Below are 11,846 nucleotides of genomic sequence, written 5' to 3' on the forward strand. Positions count from 1 at the left end.
TATGTTAGTTGGGCTCGGGCATTTTATTTTTAATTTAATTAATAGTTTAAGTGAGATTATGGGCCTATTTTTGGTTAATTAATTAATTGGGCTTCATGAGTTGAATAAATTGGGTTTAAATAATTATTTAAGTAAGTCCAATAATTTTTATGGGCCTAGAGTCCGTAGAATTTATTGGGTCGGTTTTTGGGATATTGGGCCCATTGGGCCAGTCTAGGTGATTAATGGTTTTGGGCTTGGTTATTGGGCCAGATGTGTCTTATTGGGCTTGAATTAATTATTTAGGCTTAAATATAATTTAATGGGCTTAAGTTAAGTTATTGGGCCAGTCTAAAAGTTAATGGGCTTAAGTCTAAGGAGTCAGCAGCCTGAACCAATCCATGAAAATTATGCATGGTCCGTAAATATATATTTAATTATTGCATGAATAATTTAAGTATGAAAAAGTATTATTTTTACATTTATTATTAAATAATTAAATATATGTTTACGGGCAATATTTTATGAAAAAAATAAGATCATGAATGATTTTTATGATGTGCATGATAATGTATATGTATGTTGTTGGGAAAATTTTCATGAAAATAAAGAAATAAGTGAGAATTTTCAAGTTCATGCATCATGCAAGAATTTTTATGATAAGTTTAAATGCATGTTAAGAAAAATATATTTTTATGAAAGTTGAAGTGAAGGTGGAAAGTGATATGGTTGGAGGCCGGGATACCTGGGTCCGGTGACCTTCCTAATGATGTTTATGTATGATGAGCTTATGGATCCAGCTGAGAGGGCTGGTGAAGTGGCAGCACAGAGGTGGAAACCCCATCGCCTCGTACGTTGGTTTAAGATTGATCAATCGCTTAGTATGAGACCACCGACATGGATACGACCTATTGAGAACTAAGAAATCATGATAAGTAATTTTATGAGATTCATTAAATATGATGTTTATGTTTAACATGATGATGATGCAATATAATTATTTATTTATGTTTATATGCATGTGTTTTTTTTAAGGTCATGCACGTATATTTATATTCACGTATTTTATATGATGTGTGCTTGTGTGTGATTTCATTTTGTTATGTAAAAATAGAACGTGCTGAGCCTCTAGGCTCACTAGATTTAAATGGTGCAGGTGAGCATAATGTTAATGAAGTTAATGTGTTTCCGACTGGCGGCGAGGACGTATGAGTATCTAAGCGGCTAGTACCCGTGACCATCGCTCTATTATGATATTTATGTTGAGATTTAAATTACGTATTTCCGCACACATTTCATTATTTTAGATTTTTGAGAGTATGCATGGATTTTAGATTTAAGTAATAATTTTTTAAGTTTGCATGGATTTTTGTGTATAATTATTATTTATGAATTTTATTATGGAATTTTTTATAAATTATTATTTAGTAATTAATTTTAAGTATTTAATTGCATGCTTGTACTTTTATTGTACTTTTTTTTATTGTACTTTTATTGTACTTATTGTGTTTATGTATTCTAAATTAAGTAAAGTCATTTTTAAGTATGATATATATATGTATGGGCATATATATATATTTATATTTATTATTTCATCGTTAGAGAGTTTATAAAAAAAACGGGTTAAATGTCGTAATAACATTTAAAAATGCAGATAAATCACGTAATTCACATAATAACACATAAAAGTCATTTAACACCTTTTTATTTATTTTAAAATTATTAAATCCCCTAGTTATGCATGCGGATTTACGTAGCAAATTTTCGGACGTTACACAGCTATAGTCCGAGACCTTTAGAAATAATTAGGAGTATCTATTAGTTTAGTTAAGGATTTTAGATGATTTTTAGTGATGTATTATTATTTTGGAATGTAGAGATGGACTGTAGATGCCTGAACATCTAAGACTATTTTTGAGGTACGAAAGTACTGTTCGAAATATCCTGACTGAGTATGCATGTATTATGCGTAGCGTTATTTATATGACATGATTTTATCTGCATATATTATGAAACGATATTATGCTTCACGCATTATCATATGGAGCTTTTATCCTTGAAATAGCCTGTATTAGGGTGGTTACTTTAATGTGTTAGTGGATGGTTGGACACGTGTACTCGTGATCAGGTCACCGATATCCACAGTAGGGTGTGTGAGCCACCTCCTGGTGCGAAGACACAGAGTGCTACATACCTTGGGCCCGAGTCTTTTGAATAGTATTCTTGACCTTGAGTCTTGATAACCCGTACACTTGCATTCATGCTCATATAGTATTTGTATACTCATACTCTTGTACTGAGCGTAGTTTGCTCACGTTCATGTTTCTATGTTTCTTGGACACCCCAATTCGACGGGACAGTTTCAGGTAGTTCACTCAGAGATTTGAGATTAAGCGGTGACCAAGGCAGGATTGCAGGTTTAGCCGCTAGGTTGTATTTCATTTGTATTAAGTTAATTCGATTGTGCTGTATTATTTGGATTTATTACCGGTTGTATTCTGCCAGTTCAGTATTTTGGTTTAATTTCGCAGTTACTCTGATTTTGCTTAATTAAGTTTAAATGCATGTTTAAATATTTGATTAGTAGGTGATCACGGAGCGGGTCACTACATTTATAGTATCAGAGCATGCAATTGAATTCTTTGGGACATAGTATTGATACATAGGTTATCCTTTTAAATTAAGAGTTGGATTCGATGATGATAGCAACGATGGGAGTTGGGATAGCAAAGCATCTAGGCTTTCCAGAGATTGTCATCACCAAGATTTGCATCAGAGATTCACCTTATATGGATTCCAACAAGATTGAGCTGGAATGGATGATCCATTTTTGAACTCCAGGTACTTCAGACGATTGGTTGGAGCGCATGGGATGCTGTATTCCATCCAGCTTTGACCAAGGAAGGTATCCCTGAAGATTATCCACAAGTAGTTGAAGATATTTTCATGAAGATCTTGCCTCATATACCAGATAAGGAACCCTACAATATTGGAAAGATCCGGTAGATTAGTAAGATCTTTTAGATCTTGTTAGGAAAAGGGTCCGACAGCAGTCTATGTGAACTTTTGACTAGATACAGACGAAAAGCCCACGTTCAAGATCAGTAGACGGAATGCAAGATTTCCGCAATTAGTCAGATTGTAAGATTTGTATTAAGATTGATGTAGTATGTGTTTTTGTTATAAGCATTTGAATATGTCTCTGCTCAGTGCGGTAACTCCCGGTGTCAGACAGCATAATCTAATGTAGGGTTGACCGACCTACGAAAAAGACTATCTCGAAGGAGATATGACTCAACGTGTATGTGCACATGCAATATGTATATGAAGCAGTAAGCATGTATCATGGCACATAAATGCAACAAATAAGTATGCATACTCAGATGACAATTTGAGTCAGTATTTACGTACTTATAGTATTAGTAGATCAATCATAGCAGAGTCTAGGTTCAAAGCATACAGTCAAAGATTCATCGTATCACTAATCATGTTCTAAAAGTCTTAACTCAGCTAATATATACTCCTATAATTTAAATAGGATTCTTGAACCATACCTTCATCCGTCGTTAGTCCGTTGATGTTGATAACCTAGTTTCTACTCTCAGCTGGATGCTATTATCAAAGCACCTCACTTATATCGTCGGGCCCTCAACCATGAACTGAATTTAAGAAAGGAAACTTGTGAATTATTCCTACATTCTCATCTAAAGTCCCTTATTTATAGACGGAGATCGATATTTTTGAACTAGGGTTCGAATCTTCCGATCTCTGCATGCTCGCCACATTTCCGAACGCTAGTGTTCGGACGTTCCGATCATGACTTCAGTGGTTCCGATCTCTGCTTGAATTCACACGTGTCTAGTTTCATTTCTTAGTCATCGTTCCATGTCATCGGATGGTCCGATCTGTCACTTTGGATGGTCCGATCTGTGCCACGTGTCAGTTCACCTCGTGACTATTCATTGACAACTTGGCTGCAGGAGTTCGGACGTTCCCATCCTCAGTTCAGTCGTTCCGAACTGCACTCTTGCTTCCAAAGTTGACCTTGGTTACTTCGCTGCTCCCAAAGAGTATCAAGTTTGGATCTTCCGAATTTCCCGATATTTCCAAATTCCAGAATTCATAATTTTAATTCTTTTTAATCCGTCGATTTATTTCTTTAGTAACCTTAATCATGTTTAATATTTAAGTACCTCAAACAGAGTACGGGTTACTACATTCTCTCCAACTTAAGAAATTTTGTCCTCAAAATTTAAGTATGGGTAATAAATCAAGAACCAAAAACACTTATGTTACACAAGAACACTTAAGTTTATTTCATCAAAAGATACTATACATTCCATACATATGGACAGAATATAAAGCAAACAACTGGGATATTCTGTTTGCATCTGGCTCTCAAGTTTCCAAGTTGCCTCTTCAATGCCTCGACGTTGCAACTTTACCATAACCAATGGTATACGCTTGTTTTTGAGGACCTTATCTTTTCTATCAAGAATATTGTGTAGTCGTTCCACGTATGACAAATCAGGTTCAAGCTGCACATCACTCGGATATATCACATGCAACTCGTCTATATATTGCTGAAGCAATGACACGTGAAAGGCATTATGGATACCAGATAGATATGGTGGTAAAGCCAAGAGATAAGTCGCATCTCCTATCTTTTCCAGTATTTCAAATGGTCCAATATACCGGGTTGATAACTTTCCTTTCAAACCAAATCGCATCACTTTCCGAAAGGGTGATACTCGAGAAACTCATGTTCTCCAGGCTCGAACTGCAATGGCATTCGATGAGTGTTGGCGTAACTTTCTTGTCTGTCTTGGGTAGCTTTAATTCGTCTCTTGATCAAGTCCACCTTATCTGCAAATTGTTGCACCAGTTCAGGTCCCTCCACCAGTCATTCACCAACCTCATCCTAGAAAAGAGGTGTGCAACAACAATGGACATACAATGCCTCAAAGGGTGTCATACCAATGCTGTGGTGATAACTGTTATTATAGGCAAACTCAACCAGAGTTAAATGATCTTGCCAATACAAACCAAAGTCCATAACAGAAGTTCGTAGAATGTCCTTGAGAGTGCGTATTTTCCTCTCTGACTATCCATCCGTCTCAGGATGATATGTTGTACTCATAATCAGAGTGGTGCCTAATGCTTGTTGGAAACTGCCCCAAAAACGTAAGGTAAAACACGGGTCCCTATCACTGACAATGCTCAATGGAACACCATGGAATCTTGCAATTTTGTGGATGTATAAATGTGCCACGCGATCAAATGAGTACTCGCGATTGTAAGGAATAAAGTGTGCAGATTTAGTCAATCGATCCACAACGACCCAGATAGCATCACATTGTCTAGAGGTCATGGGCAAGTTGGTGAAAAAGTGCATAGTTGGTAGCGCTAAGTCTTATCATGCCCAAATTACCCAACTCAAATCAGATAAAAAAATATGCAGTAGTATGAGTATGGATCGTTCCCACGAGGAAAGTGAAATTTAAAAGTGTTCTAAAATAAAATAAAGGGGTTTTTGAGATTTTACTAACTACTATGCAAGAATTAAAATAAGAAAGATTAATAAACTAACGAGACTTGGTATCGGTCGACTACACCCTTGAAATTATTCATTCGATCATCGATTCCATAAAAATAATTAATTCACATTGAATATTCATAATTGGAAATTTAATTCCCGTTTTACCTTAATTTTAGTTAACTAGACACCAACGTTCTAAATTAACCCTTACCCCATAAATTAACCCAATACCAGCGATTAGATTTAAATCCACGGTAGCATTCAAATGAGTAAAACTGATGAATCTAGACAACACAATACCAACGATTGTATTTAATCTAGTTAATTGTTGTTCATACGATTTAACAAATCCTCCAACGGAAAATATTAATCATAGTTGCTTCAAAAATCAGATGATTCAAACAATTACGGATTTGAATTCTAATTTATCAATAGATTGTATAGCAAAATTCTAAGGTGATCAATCCTAAAATCTCACATACAAGCATGACAATCAATCCAAAACAACTCTTGATACAAAATTTGGAATTAAACAATAGAAAACTAAATCTCACAAATAAAATAACTCAAGGGTTCGTCTTCCTCAACCAAGTACTAAAAACTAGCCACAACGATTCATGAATTTTACATCAAAATTCATGAAAGAAAAATTAAATCTAAGAAAAGAGAGAAGAAACCTAGCCACCAAGAGTGTTCTCTGCCTTCTAAGCCGTCTAATCTGATTCAGAATTCTCGAAAAAATTTTTTCTATTTTTTCTGGCTTGGCTAGGTGGGATAGCCGAGCCATTCCCCTTTTTTTCTGATACCAATCCGGTTAAAACCAATACCAATAGAAATAAATCTATTCAATGAGCAAAAAAGAGGAGAGAGGGGTCGAGATAAAAACCCTTAAATATGACAAGAGTCCTAAAGAAATAAGTTTCCTAATTTACTAAAATTTCCCGGAAAAGTCGTCGCGCTCGATCGCCAGAAAATATACGAGCCTACTGCCTGCACGTTCTCATGGGCGCGCTCGATCCGTTGAGTTGGATGGATAGAGCGCACAAAAATATCCAACTTACTGTTTGCAAATTATTTCTCGCGCTCGATCCGTTGAGTTGGATGGATCGAGCGCGACTTTTATTCCGCGAGCAATAATTTTGAAAAATTCATATCCAGAGATATAGCCGTCGGATTGAGCTGAAATTTGGACAGCTACTTCAAAACATCTTGAACTTTATTATGAACGGTGAAGATTGGATTTGGGTTTCCTAAAATTAAAAATGATTTTCTGACCATTGCTGCTTCGTAATTCTTCTCTTATCTAACTCTTTCCTTCCATCTTTAGCTTCATTTCTTTTCTTTTTCTATATCAAATCACATACAATTATTAGGAACTATAACATGAATTTAGCCAATCAAAATACACCTAATCATCACAAATTAACTCAATCAAACATAGGAAAATACCATCACATCAAACTCCCCCTACTTAATCTTTGCTCTCCCTCGAGCAACACAAAACCAAAAATAAGTTCGAACTCATAATCCATAACAAAAATAACCATGATCTTCACATTTGTGCCTCGGGAATAAACTCAATGCATGATTAAGAAAGGCGTTAAAATGCTAACAGCGGAACAAGTTCAATATCCAAACATTTCAACTCGAGATATAACCCCGAACGTGTGTGTGTGTATGGTCATTAGCTAGTGTCATGCACACTTCACAGATCCATTCAATATAAAACCCCACAATAGCTCAAGTTGCACACCAACAAATCAAATTAAACCATTGAGAAATTTTATAGTCTTTTCACTTTTCCGAGTAATTGAACCCGGTTATCCTCAACTCCGTACATTCTCCTCCATATTTAGCTCTTAGAATTTATAGGACTAGAATCTCAATCCTCATGCCTCCCCTCACCTTACTAACTCCATTCTTTACTCTTTTTCTTTTCTTTTTTCGACTAAGCTCAAAAGGGAGGTTGATAGGCTAGCGACTTCCTAAGACTATCACAAGGCTCACACGACCTTCACTATGTCATATACAATTCACAAGCCATGACTCATGCGTGCTTAAAAAATATTCAACAACCATATCAAAGTCTAATTTGCATTGAAGATCAAAGTGTTCCAAGGTTAGCAAATCATCTATTTTCAAAAGCATGCATGTCATCAATTAGAATTCATCATGGGCTAGTGAATTTCAACAGTCAAATTCATCACAAACTATGAGCTCAAAAAAAAAAAAAATTCAAAAAAATGGCTAAATTCACTCAATGACTGGCTAAGTCCTCTCCCCAATACTTAAAATCTTACATTGTCCCCAATGTAAGAAAAAAATGAAAAACAAAAATAAAGAAAAACTAAGAATGAAAGAAAAAACTCCCCTTGTGTTGCTCCCAAGCAGCGCCTCTGTTTACAGTCGTCGGCCCAACTGTATGCTTCAGTTCATCATTGTGGTTCATATCTGGTTTCCTTGTCCACCTTCACCCATTTGAACAGTTTTCCAGTTATTTTCTGTCCATTCTTTCTCTCCTTGGACTTCTTGGATTTATTGCCTATCCCCGTCTCTTGATGATTTCTTCCTTTTTTCTTAGACATTCCTTTTGCTCTATCTGGAGGAGGTTTTGGCTCAGTTTTAGGTACCTGCAAATCAGAGAGAAAAATTTCAGCAATAGAATTTTTAGCAGGTTGTGCAATAACTTCCTTCAAATTACTCTTCTTCACAAATGTCTTGTGTTCTTGTGACAAGTGATCATTGATATCAATATTATTAACAACACTTTCACAGCCAGGAATTTTCAGGGTGTCAAAAATATGAATCTTAACAATCTCCCCATCAAACTCCATAGTGAGAGTGCCATTGTTAACATCTATGATAAACTTCGAAGTTTTCAGAAATGGTCTTCCTAGCAAAATTGGGCTATTCATATCATTATTTTTCATATCAAGCACATAGAAATCAGCAGGAAAAACCAATTTATCAACTTGCACAAGAACATCCTCTAACACACCCCTAGGATGAATAGTAGATCTATCAGCCATCTGGATAACAATTGCAGTTTCAGTCAAAGGCCCTAAGTTTAAGGAAGCATAAACAGAGTATGACATAATATTAATCGATGCTCCTAAATATAACATGGCCGTATCAAGCTGAATATCTCCTATCCTACAAGGAATAGAAAACATACCTGGATCCTTGCATTTTGTAGGTATTTTTCTTTGTATCACAGTAGAAACCTGTTATCCCAATTCAACTCACTGACACCCCTTCAGTTTGTGTTTTCTCTTCACAGTACACAACTCTTTTAAAAATTTATCATAACGAGGTACTTGCTTAATAGCATCTAACAAGGGAATATTGACCTCACATCTACGGAAAACTTCATACAATCCCTTAATTCCTTCATCCTTTCTAGACAATTTCAATGCTAAGGGAAAAGGGGCTACCAGTTTATACTCAGAAAGGGGGGAAACTTAACTTTTGGTGCTTCTTGAATTATTTCTTCCTCCTCTACCTCAGATTTCTCCTCATGTTCATTCTTTATCGGTGTTTGTACCTCCTCCTCATGGACCTTCAACTCTCTTCCACTCCTCAAGGTGATTGCACTCACATTCTCCTTTGGATTCACCACTGTCTGTGATGGTAAGCTGCTAGAATTTTGTGCCTCCAACCTGTTTATTGTTGTTGCCAACTGCCCCACCTGAGTGTTCAAGTGTTGGATACTTGCTCGAGTTTCCTGTTGAAAAGTTACAGTATTAGTAGCAAGATCCTTAACAATCTTTTCTAGAAACTCACCAGGCGTTGGAACTTGAGGACGTTGTGGTTGTGGAGGATACGGTGGCCTATAAGCTTGATGGTGCGGTTGTTGTACCGGAGAGTTTCCGTATCTGAGATTGAGATGATCCTTCCAACCTGGATTGTATGTGTTGGAATAAGGATCATACTTCTGTTGTGGTGGTCCGGGAAATCCTCCTGCTGCATTTACTTGCTCAGCAGATCCCTCTTGAAGAGTGGGACACATGTCAGTTTCATGTCCCACTTTAGCACAAACTCCACATGCTCTTACAGTTTTTCCATTCCCTATAGCCATTTGACGCATAAAATTTGTCAGTTCAATCAATTGTTGTTCAAGGGAAGAAACATTTACCTCATTGCCCCGTCTGGGCGCATGATCACTCCTGTTGGTACCAAATTGCTGAGAATTTGCAGCCATGATCTCAATTAAATTACTTGCTTGCGCTGGAGTTTTATCAACAAAAACTCCTCCACTGGCCGCATCTAATATACTCTTGTCATGAGGCAACAAACCTTCATAGAAATATTGGATTAAGAGATTTTCACTTATCTGGTGTTGCGGGCAGCTAGCACAAAGCTTCTTGAACCGCTCCCAATACTCGTGAAGTGACTCTCCTGTATACTGTTTAATGCCATAGATCTCCTTTCTGATATTTGCTGCTCTTGAAGCTGGAAAGTACTTCTCTAAGAAGATCCTCTTCATCTCTGTCCAGGAGGTAATGGATCCAGAAAGTAGGTAGTATAGTCAATCCTTAGCAGCATTCTATAAAGAAAAAGGAAAGGCTCTTAATTGAATTTGCTCCTCTGTTACTCCATGTGGTTTCATTCTTGTGCACACCACATGGAATTCCATTAAGTGCTTGTGGGGATCCTCACCTGCAAGACAATGAAAAGCAGGCAACAAATGTATTAGTCCAGATTTAAGCTCAAAAGTAGCATTATTTTCTAGAGTAGGAAAAGTAATGCATAAAGGCTGCTGGTTGGATCAAGAGTGACCAATTGTCTCAAACTCAGATTGGCGTTGTCAGCCATTGCTCTTGTCAGATCTTCAACCACGCGCTCGTCCTCTTCTAGTCTCTTACGAGCTTTTCTCCTTCGCCTATGAAAAGTTCTTTCTATCTCCGGGTCGTATGGAAATTATTCTTCTGAAGAGTCACATGAAAGCATGAACAAACCTGTAATGCCCTGATTTTATTATAATTGAGTTTAATTGAAATAATCAGAGTTTTCAGTAGTTGAGGTCCGTTTTGATATTTTGCAGGGGGTCATTCTGCAAACTTTGAAGAGTTGAGGGACTAAAATGAAAAAGTTGGATTTTTATATATTATCCTTGCAACTTGCCCTCACCATAACATCACTCCCTCTCCTCCTTCCTTCTCCATTTCGTACGTACAGAATCGAGAGAAGCCATGGCCAACGACATTTCAAGCTTTTCTTCCGCCTGATTCGCACAATCCGACCGTTAGATTTTTATTCCGAGTTGAGATTCACGATCACCGCAAAGAGGGCGTCGTTTTGACGTAAGTTTTTCTACGATCCTCGAACTTTGATTTTGTTGAGTTGTCAGAATTTTATAATATCCGAGTATGTTGTTCTTGAGCTTGCATAGATCGTGTATTCGAAGTCGGTTCGAAAAAAGAACGAAGTTTGGATTTATATGAATTTTGAGGCATATTTCAAAAATGGGTTGTTGGATTTTGGATGGATTTTGATTGTTTTGTTGGTTTAGAAGATGATATGAGTTGTTTGATGATGTTGAAGATTTTTGGTTTGACCGTTTATAGCCGTTATGCCATCGAAATCGAGTTTGGATTATCGGTTGTTTATTTCGGTTTGATTTCCGGGTTTGATTGAATTGGTAGATTGAAATTGAATCCGTATATTCTTCATTTTCAGATTTGGATTGGAGTTTCGGGTTTGGATCAAACTTGGGAGTTGAATCAAATTGAGAATTGAAGATGGTATATTGATTGAGTTTCTATGTTTCGATTTGTTGTGATTCGATTGATTATTTATTTGAATTCGTTGTTATTTTCAGATTGGAATCCTCGACGAATTTGAAAGGTAAAAGACGACATTGAATATGAATGGGGTAGAATACTCGAGTTCGATTGATTCTCGAGCCCCAAAAATCAAATACTGCATGTTATTTGCTTGTGTGAACTTGACTGATTATTTTATTTACACTTGCATTTATATTGAGCCGAATATTCGATTCGTTTTGAGATTTAGACATTTTAGGGAGCTATATTGAAGTGGTCTTGGATTTTGAGTTTTTCCAAGTACTAGAATACTTCTTATAGTTGCTCTGAAGTCTAGGGGTTTGAGTCGTGCGACATCCACCTCGAATGGGTGTATAGGTGTGTTGTTGTAGCGACTTGACCCTGGGATCCCAACCAAGTACCGATTGATATTTCGATTATCTGACTTGATAGTCCCGAGTTTTGAAGTCATGCATACATTCACTCTGTTTTGAGTTATTGTTGATTGTTACATTTCAATATGAGATGGTTATTTGATTTGTATGCCTGTCTCTTTTACTTAG

The 11,846-nt window shown here is 36.6% G+C and overlaps 2 protein-coding genes across 2 annotated transcripts; both read right to left on the reverse strand.

The window, feature by feature from the left end:
* Positions 1–4,271: 4,271 nt before the first annotated feature.
* Positions 4,272–4,709, reverse strand: LOC140874106 (uncharacterized). Its single transcript, XM_073277385.1, has one exon. The coding sequence runs from the start codon at positions 4,707–4,709 to the stop codon at positions 4,272–4,274; it is 438 nt and encodes a 145-aa protein (XP_073133486.1).
* Positions 4,710–7,953: 3,244 nt separating this feature from the next.
* LOC140874107 (uncharacterized) lies at positions 7,954–9,719 on the reverse strand. Its single transcript, XM_073277386.1, has 6 exons — positions 9,492–9,719; positions 9,302–9,418; positions 9,021–9,242; positions 8,836–8,913; positions 8,694–8,742; positions 7,954–8,579 (listed from the first exon to the last, which is right to left on the reverse strand). The coding sequence occupies exons 1-6, from the start codon at positions 9,717–9,719 to the stop codon at positions 7,954–7,956; spliced, it is 1,320 nt and encodes a 439-aa protein (XP_073133487.1).
* Positions 9,720–11,846: the final 2,127 nt, after the last annotated feature.

This window comes from Henckelia pumila, chromosome 1, assembly GCF_033568475.1.
Source record: "Henckelia pumila isolate YLH828 chromosome 1, ASM3356847v2, whole genome shotgun sequence".
NCBI lineage: Eukaryota > Viridiplantae > Streptophyta > Magnoliopsida > Lamiales > Gesneriaceae > Henckelia > Henckelia pumila.

Coding starts and splice junctions, on each gene's coding strand:
- LOC140874106 (XM_073277385.1), bottom strand. CDS start 4,709: ATGCGATTTGGTTTGAAAGGAAAGTTATCAACCCGGTATATTGGACCA.
- LOC140874107 (XM_073277386.1), bottom strand. CDS start 9,719: ATGGCTGCAAATTCTCAGCAATTTGGTACCAACAGGAGTGATCATGCG. Junction 8,914..9,020: donor AACATGAGGAGAAATCTGAG/GTAGAGGAGGAA, acceptor TTGTCTAGAAAG/GATGAAGGAATTAAGGGATT. Junction 8,580..8,693: donor TACAAAATGCAAGGATCCAG/GTATGTTTTCTA, acceptor CCTTAAACTTAG/GGCCTTTGACTGAAACTGCA.